Source organism: Staurois parvus, unplaced genomic scaffold, assembly GCF_062004578.1.
Source record: "Staurois parvus isolate SC_StPar_1 unplaced genomic scaffold, SC_StPar_1.0 ptg000290l, whole genome shotgun sequence".
Lineage (NCBI taxonomy): Eukaryota > Metazoa > Chordata > Amphibia > Anura > Ranidae > Staurois > Staurois parvus.
This window is the reverse complement of record NW_028318086.1, coordinates 1,554,345-1,579,192: the sequence shown is the minus strand read 5'-3', so window position 1 is coordinate 1,579,192 and position 24,848 is coordinate 1,554,345. Positions and strand designations below refer to the sequence as shown.

General features: G+C 43.4%; 1 protein-coding gene across 1 annotated transcript in view; it reads left to right on the top strand.

Moving 5' to 3' along the window:
• The window catches only part of RUVBL1 (RuvB like AAA ATPase 1), a 49,113-nt gene that overhangs the window by 5,280 nt on the left and 18,985 nt on the right, over positions 1–24,848 (top strand). Inside the window, exons 2-4 of the mRNA XM_089682459.1 lie at positions 6,095–6,181; positions 8,624–8,756; positions 24,235–24,386. Of these exons, the coding sequence (XP_089538585.1) occupies positions 6,095–6,181; positions 8,624–8,756; positions 24,235–24,386 (372 nt within the window). The remainder of the gene's footprint in view (positions 1–6,094; positions 6,182–8,623; positions 8,757–24,234; positions 24,387–24,848) is intronic.

Below are 24,848 nucleotides of genomic sequence, written 5' to 3'. Positions count from 1 at the left end.
TGTGTCCATGTACACATCTTCGTTTACAGGCAGTTGAGTTTACAGTCGTTTTTTTAAACGCAGAAAACTTGCGTTCAGCAGTCGATTTTTATCAGCGTTTCAAATGCAGAATGCTTGTAAACGCGTCAATTCGCGTTTATAAGCATTTGCAACATTTTTTTTTACTCTTCCAGTTCCCGATGTTGTCCAGAGCCTTTTTCCATCATGATAAATGCATGCAAAGAAATTTCAAGGTACTCAGATGGACAAAACACTGAACACAGGATGTTCCTTCCAAGCTTGTCACACATTGTAATGACCAATTCACACCTCAGACCTCTCCCACCCTTGGAAACAAAAGATATGTTAATGACCATTCACACCTCAAATTCCTCATGAAGACCCCCTGCCAGGTGGCCTTAATGACTCCTCCACCAGACACCTTTCCCACCCTTGGAAACAAAAGAAATGTTAATGAGCAACTCGCACCTAAGCTAATCTCAACACATCCTGCTGTCTCTGCTTCTACTCTCTGTATTTCTCTGAAACAGTCTGAAATAGTTAATAATTGACCACTTTTCAGTGCATTCTGGGCATTTGGGAGGTTCTCCTGTTCTTATCTTTAAAAAACGCTTCTAAATGCAAACACACATAAACGCGGCTAAACAGACGTTTCTTAACCTACGTTTGCCAGCAGTCCGTTTCCATCGTTCAGACGTGTCCCGTGTACATGGGGCCTAAGCGGTCATCCACACCAGATGCGGTGGGACTGCGTTGGACGGATATTGCAGTGCACACCAGTCACTGTGTTGTAATGCTTCAGCTGCTGCGAATATAGCCTAAGGGTCGGTTCACACCTCAAAAACGCACCCCAGATCTGTTTCTCCATGCATGTTTTTGATGCGTTTCTGGCTGCATTCCAGATTATTTTGTTTTACTGCTTTTTTCACTGCACTGGGGTCCAGTGTGTTTTTTTGTTTTTTTTTATGCGTTGTACCATGTTCTAGTATGAATTTGTGCAGTAAAAATGCAGCATGTTTTACTTTTTTTTAATTTTTTTTTCCTCGAACCGAAACGCAGTGGAACTGCAAGCCATTGAAAACCATATAACCCACTTTCTATGCATGTGGTGTGAACTAGCCCTTAATGCCAGTTCACACCATAGAAATGCAGTCCGGATGCATTTCTGTATGCATGTTTTTGAGGTGTTCCAGTGGGTTTTTTTTTTGGTTTTTTTTTTCAGATTTTCAATCACCTTTATGCAGAATTATTTCAATAACATTTCAGAGATAAAAAAAAAAAAAAATTTACATTGGCATAGAAAGGAACGGAGTGCTTCCACACCAAGGCTGCTGACAACAACAATCCGCTGAGGAGACAGAACATTTCCCGAGGAAGAGAATTCCTGAGACAACGCACTTCCTGTGAGTGAAGAAAGAGGAGGAGCAATGGTGTCGCTCATCAGATTTCCGGTTTTCCTCCATTCTCAGCATTCTGGAGGGTCAGGTGGTCACTGCCGCCCTCTAGTGTCCGTGGCCCTGTGCTGCGGATAATGGGGGTCCTTGGCGTATTCACTGCCGCCCTCTAGTGTCTGTGGCCCTGTGCTGCGGATAATGGGGGTCCTTGGTGTATTCACTGCCGCCCTCTAGTGTCCGTGGCCCTGTGCTGCGGATAATGGGGGTCCTTGGTGTATTCACTGCCGCCCTGTGCTGCATATAATGGGGGTCATTGGTGTATTCACTGCCACCCTCTAGTGTCCGTGGCCCTGCGGTAATGGGGGTCCTTGGTGTATTCACTGCCGCCCTCTAGTGTCCGTGGCCCTGCGGATAATGGGGGTCCTTGGTGCACACTCCAATGTGTTTTTAATGCGTTTCGGTTAATTTTTTCCCACGCTCTTTTTCTTCAACTTAAATAAGGACATTCATTATTGTGCATTTTATTGCGTTCCAGTACAGTTCAATGCGCAAAAAATTCAGCATGTTCTACTTTGGGAGCCACTGCTTCAAAAGTCTCAGGGCCGAGCTTTTCTTCGACACGCTACATAATCTCCATTCATTCCTCGGAAAGGCCATCCATCCTTCATCCCATGTGAGGACATATGACACGTGATTGGGAAGCACTATGTACCAGGCTCTCCTCTAGAGCTCTTGCAGGAAATCTGTAAAGCCTTCACCCACTGAATGAGTTAAGTCTCTTGAAATGCTCCATATTTGGCCGCCTTTCACATGTATTTTTATTTACTGGCCGAGCCGTTCCTGTGGCATGGTTTTCATTTGATGTGCTATGTGTGGGAACGCTGTCAGTGGAGCAGTGCACAATTTGGAAAGACCTCTGACAAGTCTAGTCCATGTGGACCATGCTGTGGGGTTATCTGATTGCAGCAGAAAACGTGAACCAGTGATTGGAGGGTTTCTATTTAGAGAGAGATCAAAGCTCTAGCAGCATATTCCATTGATACTTTATGTATACAGTGCAAACTTCATCCTCATTACTGTGCAAGTATCATGGGGCCGTTCAAGGTGGAAGTCAAATGTCCGTGGACACAGTCCAGGAGTATCAAAGTCAATATATAAATAGGACTGTAGGTATAGTAGATGCTAAAGAGCACCTGTACTGTATTAATAGACATCAACCCAACCCAGAACCGCACCACTTTGCATGCCGGCTGGAGCAAACCAAATCTGTAACCAGCGCAAATCCCTCAAAGAGCAATCGGCCACACTGCTTGACGAAAAAGACAAATCAATTATTTGGTATAGCAGTATGAAAAAAATATCACCCTAACCCCTAAAAATGCTGAAAACATATTATATAGCTTATCTAGGAGCCCTCTGAAAAGTAAATACCAATTACAGAGAGTATAGGCCAGGGGTCTCCAAACTTTCTATAGAAAGGACCAGATTACTGTCCTTCAAACTTTATGGGGACCGGACTATAGCCAGTGGGAGAAGCAAATTTCCTGGTGTCAGGAGTAAAGGAGTAAACAATGACCCATCATGGTATTTGGGGTAGTATTATTGCCCCTTTGTTGGTATCAATGGGAAGATTAGTGCCCCATTGTTGGTGTCTGTGGGAGGAAGAGCGCCCCATCATGGGTGTCTGTGGGAGGAAGAGCGCCCCGTCATTGGTGTCTGTGGGAGGAAGAGCGCCCCGTCATTGGTGTCTGTGGGAGGAAGAGCGCCCCGTCATTGGTGTCTGTGGGAGGAAGAGCGCCCCGTCATTGGTGTCTGTGGGAGGAAGAGCGTCCCGTCATTGGTGTCTGTGGGAGGAAGAGCGCCCCGTCATTGGTGTCTGTGTTAGATCAACGTCTGTACAACCACTGTCCCCATACATGGGTCCAAATTTGGCTGGTCCCTGCATAACATGCTGAATTTCAATTTACAGTTGTGCTCAAAAGTTTGCATCCCCTGGCAGAAATTGTGAAATTTTGGCATTGATATTGAAAATATGACTGATCATGCCAAAAAATGTTCTTTTATTGAAGGATGATGATCGTATGAAGCCATTTATTATCACAATTGTTTGCCTCCTTTTTAAATCATAATGATAGCAGAAATCACCCAAATGGCCCGGATCAGACGTCTCCGCCCCCTGGAATGTTCGGCCTTGGTACAGACACACAAGGTGACACACACGGGTTAAAATGCCAATTAGAGGTTAATGTCCCACATCTGTGGCTTTTTTAAATTGCAATTAGTGTCAGTGTATAAATAGTCAATGAGTGTGTTAGCTCTTACGTGGAAGCACTGACTAGGCTAGATACTGAGCCATGGGGATCAGAAAAGAACTGTCAAAAGTTCTGCGTAACAAGGTAATTGAACTTTATAAAGCTGGAAAAGGACATCTCATAAAGTTTCAGCTCTGCTAAAGACTGAAGATCTGTGAGCTGGGCAGTGAGAATCAAAGTAGAATTCCAGCCTCAACATAACTGGTATTAAAAATGTGCCCTTCCCTCTCCTTTGCACACATGATATCAATGACTTTTCAGAATTCCCTATAATAAACAATAAGCAGAACCGTAAATGAACATTCATAAATAGAATAAATAAAGCAAAATGTCCCAAAAACTGGTCACTGTCCTACAAGGGAAAGCAGATCCAACAAGGCTTGTAGGTGATACAGATGTCGATTTTTCAAATTCCTTGTGAGCCACCAAAAAACTCCAAATAGTGTATTACCTTTCAATTAGATAATTCACTGGTGACTATAGGTGTAACATGCAAACTGCAAAGTGTGCACACTCCACACGTGCAAATAGCGAAAAAAAAAAAAAATTATAGTGAACAAAATATCACATCAATACATATCCGTGATCACCTCCACGAGATGGGAACTGGTAAAACACTTCAAAGCACACCAGTGAAATGCTCAGTGATCACCTCCAACTGGTGAGAGATTGCATAATTACCCTAATGAATGAATGACATGCTTTGTACACAAAGTAATGGCACTCTTCAAAGGCTTTCTATTCCTCCTTTTCACTCCTTCATATTTTCCTCGAGTAAAGGGGAGGTAGTCGGTGGTAAATCGTAGATACACAAAACTTTAATAAAGATTTCTTACATTAAAATAGGCAGAGTTCAATATCCAGTCCTCAGGGCACTGTTGTGGTAGTCCTTAATGAAAAAAAACAGCATGTGCCCACTCTCAAAATGGCCGCGATCGCACTTCCGGTTGGCGTGTGTACGTCAGACGCCGTGTGACCCAACGCGTTTCGTCATTTCCTGGACTTTTTCAAGGGATCAAGACATCTGGGAGGCAGTTTCTCATATACTGTGCTGAATTAAGGGCACAACGCCCAGACCGCCATCTTATTATATGGCATGTCTCTGCTGTTGTTGGTGCTTCCTCCCCTCTGCTGCAGTCTTCCGCTGGCTGACATGGGGAGCCAGATCACATGAACTGACTGTAGCGGGCTACAAATAGGGAAGTATATACATATTCGTAAACCCCCCCCCCCCCCGGCAGTATTCTTTCAGTACCAAAAGCAGTAACCCTGAGCTACACTCGGGAATACCCTGCTCTGGGATCCCTCCAGCACTTACCTTGTCCTGCACTGCTGTGATGTCCCTCCTGCAGTGTCCCCGGCAATGTCCTCCGGCCGATGCCAGTATCTGTCTTCCGGGTTCTGTTCCCTGTGACGTCGGGACATACGGGGGATGGAAATGGTGGGAAATTCAAAAATATAAAAATGTGACATTCACTCAATACACTAAAATCACATAGTATAACATTCCTGTATCCAACCATTTCACATACATTTTGTCCCGAGTGCTTTGTCCGGCGCCCTGCCTGCATTTTTACTGTTCTTTCTGCCTGGAAACTGAGAAACGTCCATGGCGTCCAAAAAGCGTCCCTTTAGGTCAAAAGCGGTTTTAGACCGGCTAGAGAACAGCGATAGTAAATCAGAACCACTTGCAGAATTGAGTGATAATGTTTCATGGGGTAAATTCCTCATCAGACACTGAAAACGATTCTGCGACTTTGCTCAGCGATGTGCGAACTTGGCGCTATATTTCACATTTCAGTGTTTTTGGTTTGATTATATTATTGAATTAAATTTATTATATTTTTTATGATTAAATTATCATTTATGATTTCGTGTTTCAAGTTTTATCATCCCCGGGATGTTTACTAGACTCTTGTTCGGACAGATTTCAGTGAGTTAGTCCTAAGAATTACAGGCCTACAATAAAAAAACTACATATTTCCATGCAAAAAAAATGTACCGCTTTGAGCACAGAAATACTGACATAATCAGACCGCTAGGGAGGTTAACAGAGGTTAGTCGGTATAGGTTTTAGGAGGGGGAAGGGGGACATTAAGACTAGTTAGGGTTAAGCTGGAATCCTATTTTCAGTTCTTTATTTTGCAGGCTTGTCCTTGGTTTATGTATTTATTTTGGCAGTTGAAGAGTTATTTTTAAAGGCGGCAAGCCATCACAGCATTTATTTTTCACCTCTCTGGTTATGTTTGCCTCTTTACCAGTTTCTTTAATAGCAAGCTGTCAAAACATTGTTTTTTGTTTTGTTTTAACCTTTTTTGGTCAGAGCTCATGTTTCATGCATATCCACCGTTTCAACCATGTCTTTTTTTTTTTCCCTTTAAATTGCAGGCATGTGGCGTAATAGTAGAGCTAATTAAAAGCAAGAAAATGGCTGGGAGAGCGGTGCTGCTGGCTGGACCTCCTGGAACTGGCAAGGTAACGGGCGTTTTCACCTGCATCCTATTTAGCCATGGAAAATGTCGAGCATGAAAGTCAGAATGTTCATCACAAGTACAAGTGCTGGCAATGCCCCCATGTGTTGAAATGTTCCCCTTCCACTGCGTCCTCTGAATCGGCTCTGTGTTTACGAGAACAATTAAGCATGCTTTCGTTACAGAGCTCATAGTTGACTTTTCACTGATCCATGCTTATTAAAGGACATTAATGTGAAGAACATTACCATGGGGGCAGCGCTGTGATTGATGACACGCTGTTTAGGCTTTCTGCATTGTTCAGATGCGCCTTCCCTCCAGGGAACATCATTTTGTTGTGTTAAAGGGTTTCTCTGCCCATTGTGAAAAGCTTCAAAGTTAGTTGTATCCTGAAACCGAGACAAGCTGCCTAATGACCAAATTAAAACTGATGTCTCCCTGATTTTTTTTTTTTTTTCTGCATCCTGCTGTCTCTGTTGCCTGTTTGGGCCTTACACACACACACAGGCGTCTGCTTTTTATGTTTATAGCTTTGAATATTTTGTTGAAGCTTTTTAACCACTTTAAAGCGGAGCTCCACCTAAAAGGAGAAGTTCCGCTTTAAGGACTGCTCCCCATTAAGGATTGGCACCTTTGGGAAGCGGGGTGGCAGCAGGTACCCGAATTTGCAGATACCCGCTTCCACTTTCGGTCAGATCGCCTAGGCGATCGGAAGTGGAAGGTGTCCTCCCTCCCTGTAGTCTTTTGGGACTCGTGACAGGTCCCAGAAGACTACAGGACCATTCATGAAGCGCAGCGCTACTCTCACGCTCAGTCATTGCTACACTCGATTATTTTTTTTCTGGGAATGGGATGGGAAGTGCCCATTGCACTGTCAGAGCACAGCACTGTATACTGTGACTTTATAACACTGTGAAAATCCACCACCAAATGAATTAAATAAACTCACCAAAGCTATATGCTGATCAAGTCATAGACCAGCAATAGCGCTTGTGCTCTGGGAGCGATGAATAAACTGTGTCCAGATAACAGATGTAATAGTATTCAATCACTTCCAGGTAAGTAATAGTAACCAGCATGAGGAATAGTATATCTCTACCAAGGCAAATACTCTGCAGCCAAGGGTCTCATGGCAAAACTCTCCACTTGAGATCACACCTCCATATATCCATACAGCACATTCAGGGACAAAAAAGAGAACATAATCGTGCAGTACGTTTTAAAACCATTTATATATTTAATAATTCTCAAAAAACTCACAAACCAGGTGCCCAGACAAACACCAGCTTGAATCGCAATGTACAAACAGAGGTGATGTACCGCCCCTTGATGACGTTGTGGTGACGAAACGCGTTGGGCGTGGCCTACTCAATGTGTACGTCAGAACGTTCTTTCCCATTGTCGGAGGTGATCCGTGGTGAGTGGGGTTCATCCATCACCTCTGTTTGTACATTGCGATTCAAGCTGGTGTCTGTCTGGGCACCTTGTTTGTGAGTTTTTTGAAAATTATTAAATATATAAATGGTTTTAAAACGTACTGCACCATTATGTTCTCTTTTTTTGTCCCTGAATGTGCTGTATGGATATATGGAGGTGTGATCACAAGTGGAGAGTTTTGCCATGAGACCCTTGGCTGCAGAGTATTTGCCTTGGTAGAGATATACTATTCCTCATGCTGGTTACTATTACTTACCTGGAAGTGATTGAATACTATTACATCTGTTATCTGGACACAGTTTATTCATCGCTCCCAGAGCACAAGCGCTATTGCTGGTCTATGACTTGATCAGCATATAGCTTTGGTGAGTTTAATTCATTTGGTGGTGGATTTTCACAGTGTTATGAAGTCACAGAAGATAAATTGATTTGGACAATTTAATATTTATTATTGGACACTTTTTAATATATGGTGATATACACATGTGGAGATATATATATATATATATATATATATATATAGATAGATAGATAGATAGATAGATAGATAGATAGATAGATAGATAGATAGATAGATAGATAGATAGATATATAGATATAGATAGAGATATATATATATATATATATATATAAAATATTTTTGTTTTTAGCGCATACTCCTTTATGTTTGTTCACTTTGCCTAATTAATTGATTGCTACACATATATCATTTTTTTTGGTGGGAGTTGCTGCTGATATATAATTTGTTGGTTTTTGCTGGCGATTTTTCCTTTCTTTATATATTTTACTGTATGTGGCTGAGACTACCTGAAGTTTATACAGTGCTCCCAGTTGCTGTATCTATTAAGTAAATAGATGGTTTGGACCAGCTTAGTTTCAACTTCACTATGGAGCTCAGATTTGAATGGAATTGAAGACTGTCCCTATAAAGCTAGACTCCATGATTTTTTACTCTAGATGAATCATACTTTATAACCTCATTTTTATTGTTGCTTTTCTTTATTGGCAGACCGCTCTGGCCCTTGCAATCGCACAGGAGTTGGGCAGCAAAGTGCCATTTTGTCCAATGGTTGGCAGCGAAGTCTATTCTACAGAAATTAAGAAAACAGAAGTGTTAATGGAGAATTTCCGAAGAGCTATTGGTAAGCGATGGCCAGGGGACTTGCTGTGGTTCTTTCACTCTTGCCTAGCATTTTGACCCTTCCGACAGCTCCGCTCCAAACCTTTGGGTACAAAAGCTTTCATTTAAATACTGTATATTCCCCAATAGCCACAAATGATTTAAATTCACATTGTGGGTAGCTAATGCCTTTGCAAATCCAGGCACCTTACCGTGTAAAAATAGCAGTGACAACATAATCTTGCTGCAAATGGCCTGTGCAGAGAGCAGAACTCCATGGCGGAGGGGTATATTGCAAAGTGCCACCCATTACAGCAGGGGTGGGCAACTGTGGCCCTCCAGCTGTTGTAGAACTACAAGTCCCATGAGGCATTGCAAAACTGACAGTTGCAAGCATGACTCCAAAAAAGGCAGAGGCATGATGGGACTTGTAGTTCAACAGCTGGAGGGCCACAGTTGCCCTGCACTACAGGTTGACAAGACCTGTCACCCTGCACAAGGAGAGAGCAGCAGTGACTGGTCTCCATTACAGGAAGCTCCTGCATTTAGGTAAAGTCTCACACGGGATTACTGCACAGATCTGGAAGAAATGCACAAAGCACACCAAGATTTGAACAAGAATACATGTGGCTTAAAAAGTATTTGCTTATCCTGAAGTTCGGATTTAGGTTTTAAATTTAGAGGAGAGCGAGGATGTCAGGTTTTTATTTCTGATAATAAGATATACTCAGTGAGCGCTTATTAGTATAGCAGCAAAAAGCACGAAAAAGGTGATCACAATAAAACCTCTAAAGATACACAAATAGAAAGTGCAGCGCTAAAAGATAAATACGTACTAGTTCAGGCATAAGTATTAATAAATTATAATAAAATGTAAAAATTAGGATAAAATCATATTAAAATAATACTATAATAAAATATAATAAAAACTGATGACAGTTTGTGGCAGGTGATAGGTACAGGAGTTCATAGTGACTTGACGTTCCAGGATATCCCTTTCTGAGGAAGTGCAATTGCGTGAAACGCGTCAAAGGGGCCATAATGCCGTGACGTCTAGCCACCGGCTCCCTATAGAGGTCTGGTAGCCACCTTTTATTTCACACGGTCAGTATACTTTGCTTGTGTACTCTGATTTTATTATGTTTCATACCACGTGGATTATTAAATTAATTTTTTATAAAATACTACACCATGGGCATTATTTGTTTACTCCCTCGTGAGCCAGCATTCATTCCTAGAGCCCATACTTTGTGGCACAGGAGCCATTTCCATTTGTTGACATCAGTCCACCAGTGCAGAGGAGGATGCCAGTTCCAGTGTGAGTTATCCTGCCCATTCACCTTAGAGGCTTCCACGGTGACACCCGGTGATTCATACCAAGGGGGACGACCGTTTGGCTGCCCAAAGTCTGTCCATCCCATCCCATGAGGGGGATCTCTGGTTATATTGATTTATTCGCGTATTGAAAGATACGCATCTGGTGAGTGCGTATTTTTACTATTTATCACCACGCCACTGGAACTTCAAGTCACTATCAACTCCTGTACTTATCACCTGCCACGAACTGTCACCAGTTTTTATTATAGTATCATATTAATGATTTATGATTTTATCCTGATTTTTACATTTTACTATGATTTATTAATATTAATGCTTGAGCTAGTAGTTTATTTCTGTCTGGGACTCCATTAAAGAGAATTATTTTTATTTTTGTGATACCAGGACTAGAATGGAGGGAAACGGAAGTCCTTCGGTCAGGGAGGGCATAGACAGCAGTTTCAAGCCACATTGGGGGAATTCTCATTAGTTCCTTTTAGTGGTGCATCGAAATGAAAATTCTGGTGTCATAAAACGAAAATTCAAAATGCACTTGGCCGAAAACCGTTTTTAAAAATTAATATATATTTTTTGGAAACAAATACACATTGATTAAAAAAACTTTATATACCCCAATGTTTTTGTAAAATATGAAAGAGGATGTTACGGCGAGTAAATAGATACCCAATATGTCACGCTTTAAAATTGTGCACGCTCGTGGAATGGCGTGAAACTGCAGTACTTAAAAATCTCCATGTGTGATACTTTAAAAATGTCTACAGGTTAGTAGTGTAAAGTTACAGAGGAGGTTTAGTGTAAGAATTATTGCTCTTGCTCTGACGCTCGTGGCGATACCTCACGTGTGGTTTGAATACCATTTACATATGTGGGCATGGCCTACGTATGCGTTCACCACTATGTGTGAGCATGGGGGGACTGGGCACTTTAAACTTTTTTTTTTTTTTTTCTTAATTTTATTTTTTTTTGCAAAAATAATGTAATCACTTTTGGAATGCATGCATGCCTTGTGATAGAAATAATTAGTGACAGGTCCTCTATATGGAGAGAGATGGGGTCAATAAGACCCCATATCTCTCCTCTGCAATGTAAAGCAGTGGATCAAATAAAAGCATTGACCTAGTGTTTTTTTTATTAAAAAAAAGAGAGAAATTAACCGGAAGTGACATCACTCCGGTCCTCCAAGGGCATAGAGATGTGTGGTGGGCATCTTTCCTTCACGCATCTCTATGCCTAGCGCCGGGATCGATGGTTTCTCAGGTAAGGCTGAACTACGGAGCGGCGGGTTTTTTCGGCACCTGTAGTTTGGTTTTTTTTGTTTTTTTCTTTTTCGGCCACAGGATGAAAGGGGTGTTTTCGGCCGAAATTTCGGTGCATCCTTACTTCCTTTCTCTCTGAGCTCCTCACCAGATCAGGAAGTAAGGAAAAATCTCTTCATTGATTACGCCACATAACCCACATTTTGTAGTTTGAAAATAACACTTGGGCTTAAACTGAAAACCTGTTGCTGCCTAAAGAATATTCAAAACCCTACCCTGACATTTTTTTTTTTTTTTATTAAAGTAGTCCCCTAGGCAGTGTTAGAAATTAAAAAAGCAGCTCAGGTTGCAATACTCCCCTTCAAGCCAGAGCTGTCCCTGACGGTATTTCTTTTTTGCCTTAAGAGATCCTCAGTCTTCCAGGTTAACTAGCTGCCGACCGCAGATAGCCGAATGACAGCTGCACTGCGGCCGGCCAGTTCTGAGTGGACGTCATATGACGTCCTCCCAGAACGCGCTCTGGGGCGCGCACCCGGCGATCTCCGTGATCGCTGTGTCCTACGGACACAGCTGATCACGTGATGTGGTAAAAGGCCAATCACAGCGGCCTTTTACCACGTGATCAGCGGTGTCCAATGACACGCTGATCAGAGGGAAATGCAAGTGCCGGTTCTCGGCTGCACTTTCCTCACGCTGTCAGATCGTGAGGAAAGTACTGCCGAGAACCGGCAGTTGTCAGAGCGGGGATCGGCACCGATCATCAGGGCACTGTTGATCAGTGCCCTGATGATCGGTGCCCAGCAGTGCCACCTGCAAGTTCTGCCCACCTGTGCCCAGCAGTGCGCCCACTAGCTCCGCCCATCTGTGCCCAGCAGTGCACCCATCTGTGCCCAGCAGTGCACCCACCTGTGCCACTCTAGTGCCACCTACCTGTGCCCAGAAGTGCCACCTACCTGTGCCCACCAGTGCAGCCCAGCAGTGCTGCCAGTCAGTGCCACCAGTCAGTGCCCAGGGGTTGTGCCAGTCAGTGCCGCCAGTCAGTGCCCAGCAGTGATGCCAGTCAGTGCCGTCTATCAGTACCCATAATCAGTGTCACCTATCAGTGCCGCCTATCAGTGCTGCATATTAGTGCCGCCTATCCGTGCCACCTCATTAGTGCTGTCTATCAGTGCCGCCTATCCGTGCCACCTCATTAGTGCTGCCTATCAGTGCCGCCTATCAGTGCCCATCAGTGCTACCTCATCAACGCACATCAGTGAAGGAGAAAAAATACCTGTTTGAAAAATTTTATAAAAGAAACAGAACTTTTTTTTTTTTTCAAATTTTTTGCACTTTTTTAATTTATAGCGCAAAAAGTAAAGCGCCCAGTGGCGATTAAATACCACCAAAAGAAAGCTTTATTTGTGAGAAAAAAATGATCAAAATTTCATATGGGTATAATGTTGCATGACCGCGCAATTGTCAAAGTGCGGCAGCACTGAAAGCTGAAAATTGGCCTGGTAAATAAGGGGGTATAAGTGCCTGGTAGGCAAGTGGTTAATTGATGCCATTCTTAGCTTAGGATACTAGAATACTGTTGCTTATAATTTTGACATATTAGGATTTTAGTCATGCAAACGTTTAAAACTCCTGAAAGCCCAACTAAACCCTCTTAATCTGTTACTGTAATGCAGTCAAGCTGCATATACACCGTGTTCCAAATTATTATGCAAATTATATTTTTCTCATTTTCCTAAATAATTGATGTAAATAACAGCATAATTCTCATGTTATCAACTATAAGAGTACAATTCACATTTTATTGAACAAACCTCCTAATGATAACAGGATTTTTGTTCCAAATTATTCCGCACAGGAAGTTTCAAAACACTTTATAGGTTGTAAAGAACTGAAAATTGTCATTTGTTGTGTTTGCAGCATATTTACTGAAATCAAAAGCTATTTCATTCAAACTTTTTAACAACATTTAACTTTTTAAACATTTGAACCGGTCACGTTACATTGTAACATAGGACCCCTTATTTGATAGCAGCTTCACGATTCTTGCATCCGTTGAACTTGTGAGTTTTTGGACAGTTTCTGCTTGAATTTGTTTGCAAGATGTCAGAATAGCCTCCCAGAGCTGCTGTTTGGATGTAAACTGCCTCCCACCCTCATAGATCTTTTGCTTGAGGATGCTCCAAAGGTTCTCAATAGGATTGAGGTCAGGGGTGGATGGAGGCCACACCATGACTTTCTCTCCTTTTATCCCCATAGCAGCCATTGATGCAGAGGTATTATTTGCAGCATGAGATGGTGCATTGTCATGTATGAAGATGATTTTATTACGGAAAGCATAGTTCTTCCTTCTGTACCAGGGAAGAAAGTGGTCAGTCATAAACTCCACATACTTTGCAGAGGTCATCTTTACACCTTCGGGGACCCTAAAGGGGCGGACCAGCTCTGTTCCCATGGTTCCGACCAAAAACATGACTCCACCACCGCCTTGCTGACATCGCAGCCTTGTTGGAACAGGGTGGCCGTCCACCAACCATCTACTACTCCATCCATCTGGACCATCCAGGGTTGCACGGCACTCATCCATGAACAGGACTGTTTGAAAATTAGTCTTCATGTATTTTTCTGCCCAATGCAGCCGTTTCTGCTTGTGAGCATTGGTTATTGGTGGTCGAATAGAAGGTTATAGACAAATCTTTTAGTACAATGATCACGCTTAAGTTTTCGTGAAATATCTAATGTTTTACAAAGCTGGGAAAGGCTATAAGAAGATAGCAAAGCGTTTTCAGATGTCAATATCCTCTGTTCGGAATGTAATTAAGAAATGGCAGTCATCAGGAACAGTGGAAGTTAAAGCAATATCTGGAAGACCAAGAAAAATATCAGACAGAACAGCTCGCAGGATTGTGAGAAAAACAATTCAAAACCCACGTTTGCACGATCCCTCCAGAAAGATCTGGCAGACACTGGAGTTGTGGTACACTATTCCACTATAAAGAGATACTTGTACAAATATGGTCTTCATGGAAGAGTCATCAGAAGAAAACCTCTTCTACGTCCTCACCACAAAAATCATCGTTTGAACTTTGCAAATGAACATATAGACAAGCCTGATGCATTTTGGAAACAAGTTCTGTGGACCGATGAGGTTAAAATTGAACTATTTAGCCGGAATGAGCAAAGGTACGTTTGGAGAAGAAGGGGCACAGAATGTAATGAAAAGAACCTCTGTCCAACTGTTAAGCATGGGGTTGGATCAATCATGCTTTGGGGTTGTGTTTCAGCCAGTGGCACAGGGAACATCTCACGAGTAGAAGGAAAATGGATTCAATAAAATTTCAGCAAATTTTGGATGGTAACTTGATGCCATCTGTGAAAAAGCTGAAGTTATAGAGAGGATGGCTTCTACAAATGGATAATGATCCTAAACACACCTCGAAATCCACGGGGGATTACATCAAGAGGCGTAAACTGAAGGTTTTGCCATGGCCTTCACAATCTCCTGACCTCAACATAATTAAAAAATCTATGGATAGACCTTAACCCCTTCACGCCTAAGGGTAAAACAAATCTAAATGCCTAAGCACAATTCTGCAACGTTGACGTGTTAGTAAAACCGTACATATCGTCACAACTACTTTGTACATCCAGGTGGATTATACCTTGTTTTTTTCAGGACAAATTGGGCTTTCATTTGGTGGTAAATGGTCATGGATAGCTCCTAATTTTTTTTTTATTATTAAAGGAAAACTGGGCCAAAATAGTAAAAAAAAATCATTTTTTAAAATTTAACTGTGTTTTTCTTGTTACGACCATAACCTACCACCAAAGAACAACTCAAAATACATTCTCCAGTTCTTGACGATCGCAGCGATACCATATATGTGTATGTTATTTGTTGTTTGTACCCGTAGTACAGTCCAGAAACAACAGTGCGCATTTTGTTTTTGTCTTTTTTTTTTATATAAAACACACTGTCACTGACATTGACATTAACACTAACTGACACTGATACCAATTTTTTTTTTTTTAAATCCTGACCTTTGCACTTGACCCTGACCTTTGACCCTGACCTTGACCCAAACACTAACCCTGGTACTGAACTAGATCAAACCTTGATCTAGGTATTTTTCTTTATTTTTTCTTTTATTTTTTAATATTTATTTATCTTTTTTTTTTTTTTTACAAACTTTTTTTTCTCTCTCTGTGTCAGGAGTTCGAGAGATACAATGTATCTCTCTTCTCCATTCATAGAGAGAGAGAAAACAAGGGGGCCGGGCTGCACAGTGATTGATCACTGTGATAGCCAATCAGAGGCTATCACAGGGATCACGTGACCCGGAATCGGGAGTCCCGGGTCCCGATCGTTAGAACGGGACCCGGGGCTCTCGGTGACACCGCGGTCTTGGTGCTGGGAGCGCGCCGAGCGGCGCCCTCCCAGCACAAAGACAGGTACGCAAATATGCGGCCCCACGGAAAAAAGCCCAGGTCCGTGAGGCCGCATATTTGTGTGACGTCGGCGTCAAGGGGTTAAAAGAGCAGTGCGTGACAGACAGCCCAGAAATCTCAAAGAACTGGAAGACTTTTGTAAGGAAGAATGGGCAAAGATACCTCAAACAAGAATTGAAAGACTCTTGGCTGGCTACAAAAAGCGTTTACAAACTGTGATACTTGCCAAAGGGGGCAGTACAAGATATTAATTCTGCAGGGTGCCCAAACTTTTGCAGACGCCATTTTTTTGTTTTCTGTTATTTTGAAAGTGTAAATGATGGGAATAAAATCTAACTTTTGTTGACATATTATAAGAATGTCTAATCTGTAATTTGATGCCTTTTGGAGATTTTTCCATCTTTCCTTGGCTTCTTTATGCACATTAATACAAATTTTTAGCTGGGGTGCCCAAACTTTCGATCCCCACTGTATATGAGCTGAGGACCCCAGGGCTGCAAGGCTGAAGTGCTAGCCACTGTGCTGCCAATATAGTAATGCATATACTAGGAAAAAAAAAAAGTGTGTGTCCGTCCCCACTCTCCTAATGGGGTAACTGCTTTCCAACCTCACTATAGCCAAAAAACCGCTACAGCACGGTTGTCCAGTTCTGGGAGGGCATCCATGGACGTCCTCCCAGAACGCGCCCCCAGCAGCGTACACCTGGCGCTGTCGGTGATTGCTGTGTCCTACGGATGCAGCTGATCAAGTGATTAGGTTAAAGGCCAATCACAGTGGCCTTTTACCACATGATCAGCTGTGTCCAATGACAGCAGATCACAAAGTAAATACAGTTATCAGCAGGACTTTCCTCACGCTGCCACAGCATGAGGAAAGTAATACCGATAACCAGCAAATGTGTCCAGGGAGATGTGCACTGATCAGTGCCCCCAGTCAGTACTATCTATCGGAGCATCATTGCTCCATATCTGTGCATCATCGGTGCCTCATCATCAGTGCTACCTATCACTGTCACCTTCAGTGCCCATCAGTGCTGCCTATCAACGCACATCAGTGAAGGAGAAAAATTACCTGTTTGCAAAATTTTATAATAGAAACAACGAAAACTTTTTTTTTTTCACATTTTTTTTTTTTTTTTTGTTTTTTTTTTTTGTTTTCTAGTGCAAAAAATAAAACACCCAGTGGTGAGTAAATGCCACCAAAAGAAAGCTCTATTTGTGTGAAAAAAAAGATACAAAATTTCATATGGGTACAGTGTTGCATGACCGTGCAATTGTCTTTCAAAGTGCAACAACACTGAAAATTGGCCTGGGCAGTGAGGGGGTGAAAGTGCCCGGTAGGCAAGTGATTAAAAAACACAGGAGAGGTGGACTTCTGCTCTCCTTGAACTCTACTATAATCCGCATCAGAGTGGTCAGTGGTGAATGGTGTTCCGCTTTCTGCATAAATGCCATTTTTTGCCTTGACATACCTCCTTAGACCCCGTCTGTCTGGTCATCAGCTGACTTGGCACCATCCATGTGGCAGCTGAATTCTACAATAAGATAGAGAAGTTGAATCCTCAGAATGTTATGTCCGCTAATTTCAGGTCAGAGTTCTTTTTTTTTTTTTTCAGTCTTTTTGAAGTGTAAGAAGACTATGCGCTCTGTCTCTGAAAAGTACTAAGTCCCCTTTCACATGGGCAGACCAATTGGGTCCGCCTTGTAAAAAGACTATGAGCCCTGGCTCTGAAAAGTACTAAGGCCCCTTTCACATGGGTGGACCAATTGGGTCCGCCTTGTAAGAAGACTATGAGCCCTGGCTCTGAAAAGTACTAAGGCCCCTTTCACATGGGTGGACCGATTTGGGTCCACCTTGTAAGAAGACTAAGCCCTGTCTCTGAAAAGTACTAAGGCCCCTTTCACATGGGCGGACCGAAGGGGTCCGCTTGTCCGTTTTTCAGGTGGACCTGATTGGACCATCCATTGCCCTCTATGGAGCAGTGGATGTTAACAGACACCTGCATTCGAACAGATCCACTGAAGACAGATGGGGATCCATTCACCATCCGTCGAACAGATTGGATGACAATCATATGTACAAGACTTTCCATCCGACTGCCTATAGAAGAAAGTGGGCTGTGTCTGTGTCCACTCTGCATGAGCGGACACGGACCTGTCATTTGCTGCCCGCTCAGCAGGGATCAGCAGACAGATCCCCCACTACAGGATTTGTTGGAGGAGTCTGTTCATGTGAATGGGGCCTAACACTGGGGGAAAATGAAGGAAAAGGGCAGTGTATAACCATTATTATTATTATACAGGATTTATATAGCGCCAACAGTTTGCTCAGCGCTTTACAATATAACGGGAGTCAATACAGCAACAATACAGTTCAATACAAGAGGGATAGGAGGGCCCTGATCCTTGAAGCTTACAATCTAGGAGACTAGGACTGAACTAACTAGCACTAAGCAGGAGAGAAGGACAGAGGGATTCATACTAATATCCAAGTACCGCCCAGCGCGCACACTCCGCTCCTCACAAGACCTCCTTCTCTCTAGTTCCCTGGTCTCCTCCCATCCCCGCCTCCAGGACTTCTCCAGGGTGTCACCCATCCTCTGGAACTCCCTGCCCCAACCCTTCAGATTATCACCTACTCTCCTCTCCTTTAGGCGCACCCTGAAAACCCACCTCTTCAGGGAAGCCTACCCCACCCCCTGCTAACTTGCTGACCTCCTCCACTCTTCCTACCACTCCATCCCCCACAGCTATCTCCTCCTGTGCCACCATCCCCTCCCTCCTAGATTGTAAGCTCCAAAGAGCAGGGCCCTCGATCCCCTCGTGTTTTGCATTGTATTGGTATTGTTCTGTCACATGTTCTGTCCCCCTTTGTAATGTACAGCGCTGAGCGAACTATCGGCGCTTTATAAATACTGTATAATAATAATACTAGTAAACATGTAGCAATGGCCCAGAACCACCGCTAGTTATCAGAATACTACAGAGCCTCATGCAGTTCAATAAAACACAAGTTGCAACCAAAGTTACAGGGTGACAGGAACCAGCAGACACCTTATCTGGGCTGGATCATAGATGGTAGCAAGCATCGATCAGAAGACTGAGCCCTACCAAGCATCACCCCGATATTAGAACTTGTTTTTTTGGGTACGGTGTCTCTCTAAATCCGGAGAAACTGCGACGTTTCATGGCCTGCCATAACACAGCATGGCAGCAGGAGGTGGCGAGGCATCCAAAAGCTAAAGGTAATGAGCCGTGAAAAGCTGTTGCGCCGGCATATCGATCGAAGAGGATCACCGAGCAGGTTTTGTTATTGAAATCACGGGTGATCGTTTTCTGAGCACAGCTGCAGGAGACAAATCTCCCCTTTTTAATCCCAGAGTCAAATAAACCTTGACCCCTTATTGATTTTTTTTTTCTTTTACTAAAGAAAGGGGCAGTCAACATTATCTTAGCCTTTAAATTCTGTCAAGTCAGGGCCAAGGCGGGGAGGGAACGAAGCAGAGAAAAACCTCTGGAGCACAAATGAAAGGCGTCTGCAATATTTCCTTCGTGTGATGAAGTTGCCTGTCAAGCAGGTGGAAATTTGAACCAACAGTTGAAACCTGTGTCATCCCCGTTGTCATTCGGCGAGATAAGAGCCCGAGAGTTAAATCATCACTAACAGCCGCCGCTATTGTGAGCCGCGGTACATTCTCTAAATGTCAGCACACAGGAAGATTCTAAACAAATATTGGATTTACTGAAAGACTGGGGGGACTCTTTTCTGGAATTTTCAATTTCATACACGGATTGGGATTAGCGGCAAACATCCTAATAGGATTCTTCCAGCCTTTGTAAATGAAGCATCTCATTCTAGGGAGAGCCTTCAGTGCTGGCAAAATCTGTAACACATTTAATTGCGGCAATGGCTGTTAAGCTGATCTGTTCAAGTGATGGCAGTCTCTAGACTTGTTGATCAAGTGGCAAGAAAAAAAAAAAGAGTGCTGTTGGCATGCTGTACTTGCAAGGCTTTTTAAAGTCAATTGTGGGCATTATAATAAATTATACTAATCAGGGATCAGCAAAGCATTTAGTTCCCCTTTGGCCTGCAGGAAATATAACTGCGATCAGATTGTGCTGTTTTTGGCTGTAATGTGCTGTCCTAAAAAAAAAAAATCACAATTAGAAACCATAATGGTTTTGGGTCAGTTTTATTTAAGTTTACGAAACTTAAAGTTCTGTTTTTTAAATATAATTTTTTTTTTTTCTATTTTGGTTAACTTTTTGTTTTTGGCCTTGAGAACATGGGCACTTGGGACCATACACTTCAAAATTCAGGCCTCTTTCCCTGCTTGGGAGCCACAGGTGCGGTGTAGAGCCATCCATAGAAATCTGTGGCTGTATGTGGGCATATGCCAGTCCATGTGCGTGATTACCCAAGTACCAGTGTGTACCCACATACAGCCTTTCTCTTTTCTTTCTTTCCTTCTTTTCTCTCTCTCTTTATCTCTCTCGCTTTCACTTTTTCTCTCCCGATCGCACTCTCGTTCTCTCGCGCTCTCTCTCTGTTTTTCTCTCCCGCTCTCCCTGTTTCGCTCTCTCCCTGTTTCGCTCTCTCTCTCTGTGTTTCTCTGTTTTTCTCTCTCTCTCGCTCTTTTCTTTCTTTCTCTGTTTTGCTCACTCTCTCTCTGTCTCTCTCTCCCTCTCTCTCTGTCTCTCTCTCGCTCCGTTTCGCTTTCGCTCTCTCGCTCCGTTTCGCTTTCGCTCTCTCGCTCCGTTTCGCTTTCGCTCTCTCGCTCTGTTTCGCTTTCGCTCTCTCGCTCCGTTTCGCTTTCGCTCTCTCGCTCCGTTTCGCTTTCGCTCTCTCGCTCCGTTTCGCTTTCGCTCTCTCGCACCGTTTCGCTTTCGCTCTCTCGCTCCGTTTCGCTTTCGCTCTCTCGCTCCGTTTCGCTCTCTCGCTCCGTTTCGCTCTCTCGCTCTGTTTCTGTTTTTCTCTTTCTCTGTTTTTCTTGCGCGCACTCGCTCTCTCTCTGTTTTCTGTTTTTCTCTCTCTTTCTGTCTCTCTCGCGCGCTCTCTCTTTCTGTCTCTCTCTCGCGCGCTCTCTTTCTGTCTCTCTCTCGCGCGCTCTTTCTGTTTTTCTCTCTTTCTGTCTCTCTCTCGCGCGCTCTCTCTGTTTTTCTCTCGCGCGCTCTCTCTGTTTTTCTCTCTCGCGCGCTCTCTCTGTTTTTCTCTCTCGCGCGCTCTCTCTGTTTTTCTCTCTCGCGCGCTCTCTCTGTTTTTCTCTCTCGCGCGCTCTCTCTGTTTTTCTCTCTCGCGCGCTCTCTCTGTTTTTCTCTCTCGCGCGCTCTCTCTGTTTTTCTCTCTCGCGCGCTCTCTCTGTTTTTCTCTCTCGCGCGCTCTCTCTGGTTTTTCTCGCTCGCTCTCTCTGGTTTTCTCTCTGTGTTTTTTTTTCTATTTCTCAGGAGGAATTGCAGACCAGAGTAGTTTTTTAGTGTATTGCTATATAACAGATGGATAACAGATAGATGTTTGCTATATAACAGGACAAATCTTCATTTTTCGAATTCATGTCCACTTTAATGTATTCCTAAAAGCATTCACTATATCCGTTCTCCCACAGTACACAGAACATGGAAATGCAATTTTATTTGTAAATATAAACTGCTAAATACCTTTCCTCAGCAGTTATAGCAGTCTTGTGACGTCTAACAGTGTCCAGCCAAGCACATGTTAAAGCTTGTAGGAGGATTTTTCATTCTTTGGAAGGATGCAGAACCCCTGACCTCTGGACAGTGCTGATTGGACTTGTGCAGATCACATGTACCCTTCACACAATCTGTCTTATCAGGAGATAAGAGGGGGACACTGAAAGAAGGGGAGGATCAGAGAAGTCAGGATCAAACAGCATTTTTACATAATGCATAGGATTAACCCCTTAGGGTCCACAGTGAGACAGTGAATATAACAAGCATGCTTTACTACACTGACTGATTTAACTTTTGTGGGTTTAGTAACAGTTTAAGCCAAAATTATACTCCTTACGCATCCTGTGATAAAGTATCCGGTTTCAGTTGCTATAGGTTACTGCACTTTGCACATTGGTCTTTGCCTTAATGTTTTAACTTTCATGAGTTTCTTTGTTTTTCTAGGCTGCAGCCCCGTCTGTTCTCTTTTATAGCCTCCCATTAATGTTCACATTCATTATTGGGGACTTTCTTCTTATCTGATCTAACTGCTCTGTTTGCTTGGAGGAGCCGGTGCGCTGGAGGTTCAATAAAACTGGAAAACATAACGGCTCTTGTGATACTTAAACAATATTGGGGGGTTGGGGGGGGTGCGTGCCTCCTAATGTCGAACAAATCTGAATTTCTATACTTCATGCATGTATTATTCTTTTTCAATATGGGGACGTATTTCTTCTCCTGCACAAGGGCAACAGAAAATTGTTTTTGCCAATGATTTAAACCTCTTTCAAGCGCCAGTAATGAATTGTCTGTTGGAGGCTGGCCCGCGGTCTTATTTACCCTCAGAAATTTTACAGCAGTTGTAACTCAGGTGGCGCATTCTGTCGGGCCCTTGTTATCTCGTTCGTCTTAATGCTTTGAATAAACCAGCATTAAAAAAAAAAACCTAAACTGATGTTTCAACTATAAACTTTGATTCTGCTTTTGAACAAGTATGCAAACCAACTGTGGAGGTTCTACACTAGTGCCAGCATGACTTCCTTTGTAGTACTGGAGAGCCCATTTCTTAAAGTTCAACGCTTGCTAACATGACCTGCAGCAATTGGGACATTTATTCAGCGCTTCGCTTTGTTTTGGAGGTATGAGATATCCCAGGATGCACTGGGAAACTAACAAGCAAACCGGAAAGATGTCATCAGCAGTCATTTGTTTTCGTGTATGTATTCTGGATGTGGTGCAAATGTCACATCCGGTGTGCAGTGCACAGAATGAGACCTATATAGCAGAAGTGAGTGGGGACCAGAGAGAGAGGAGGATCAGCAAGCCGGAGGATCAGCAGAGATAGCAGTTACTACTGAGCGGGGGGATCAGCAGAGATAGCAGTTACTACCGAGCGGGGGATCAGCACAGATAGCAGTTACTACCGAGCGGGAGATCAGCACAGATAGCAGTTAATACCGAGCGGGGGATCAGCACAGATAGCAGTTAATACCGAGCGGGGGATCAGCACAGATAGCAGTTACTACCGAGCGGGGGATCAGCAGAGATAGCAGTTAATACCGAGCGGGGGATCAGCAGAGATGGAAGTTACTACCGAGCGGGGGACCAGCAGAGATGGAAGTTACTACCGAGCGGGGGATCAGCAGAGATGGAAGTTACTACCAAGCGGGGGATCAGCAGAGATGGAAGTTACTACCGAGCGGGGGATCAGCAGAGATGGAAGTTACTACCGAGCGGGGGATCAGCAGAGATGGAAGTTACTACTGAGCGGGGGATCAGCAGAGATGGAAGTTACTACTGAGCGGGGGATCAGCAGAGATGGAAGTTACTACTGAGCGGGGGATCAGCAGAGATGGAAGTTACTACTGAGCGGGGGATCAGCAGAGATGGAAGTTACTACTGAGCGGGGGGGGGATCAGCAGAGCTGGCAGTACTACTGAGCGGGGGATTATTATTATACAGTATTTATAAAGCGCCAATAGTTCGCTCAGCGCTGTAGATTACAAAGGGGGACAGAACATGTGACAGAACAATACCAATACAATGCAAAACATGAGGGGATCGAGGGCCCTGCTCTTTCGAGCTTACAATCTAGGGGGATCAGCAGAGCTGGCAGTACCACTGAGCAAGGGGATCAGCACAGATGAATGGGGGATCTGTTGAGCGAGGGTACTATTGAGCTGGAGATCTGCTGAGCAGGGGTACTACTGAGCCCCTTTAAAACTAAATAGAAAATCAACACACAGGGCATTTACCAAGATTCAAAAAAGCATCTCAGAAGAATCAAATCACATGTCCCTCCCTGGTTTCCGTTTCGGGAGTATAGACTTGTGATACCTCACTGCAGTGTCACCGCCTACCTGTCTCTTTTTGCTGCGACTCATGATGTCTTCACTCCACTGCAGTCTTCTGGATCCTGGAAGGGCTCTGCCACTGCACAGCAAAATAGTTTTGGGGGGCGGGGGTTGTTTTGTTTTTCTGCAGCAAATAGCCTTTGCTGGGGTAGCTTACAGTTGATATACTTGCATGCATTTCTTAGGAGCTTGAGATGTGGCAGACAAGAGTAGTATGCCTTCCAGTGTCCTCATTTTGCTTTCATATCCCATGCAGATCATGAGCACGTAGTGATAATGTGTCAGTAGATGAAGAAGATCCTTTAGCTGTGCATTTTCTCAAAGAAGGCTTCACAGTGTTAATCCTGCATTTCTCTCTACACAATGAAAATATTTTGATTACTGTATAGTAAAAAAAAAAAAAATATTCTCGTAACTATATTTTGTATTCTTTTCTGTAGGGCTGAGAATAAGAGAGACCAAGGAAGTGTATGAAGGGGAAGTGACAGAGTTAACCCCTTGTGAGACTGAGAATCCAATGGGAGGTTACGGCAAGACCATCAGCCATGTGATTATAGGCCTGAAAACTGCCAAGGGAACCAAACAGCTGAAGGTGTGTTTTTACTGGGATACACATTCAGAATTTAGCATGCAAAATGTTTATGCAGGAAAGAGATTGAGATCAGCAAAGTGCAGGAACTTTGCAACTGAATTAATCAATAACATTTTCATCAGTGGCCAAGTGGTTAGCCCTTCCGCCTAGCAGCACTAGGGCTGTTGGTTCGAATCCCAACCATGACACTACCTGCCTGGAGTTTGCATGTTCTCCCTTTGCCTGCGTGGGTTTCCCCTGGGTACTTCAGTTTCCTCCCACGCTCCACAGACATGCTGGTAGGTTAATTGGCTCCTGTCTAATGCTGGGTACACACCATCAGTTTTTTTTATTTTGTTCAACCTAGTAGCTGAACGAAAAAAAATAACCTGAAGAGCTCCGGAGGAGCTTGCTGTACTAACAATCTGTTAGTACAGCGATCTCCCCGCTGAGCTATTGTGTTCTGACAGGGGGACTGCTTCC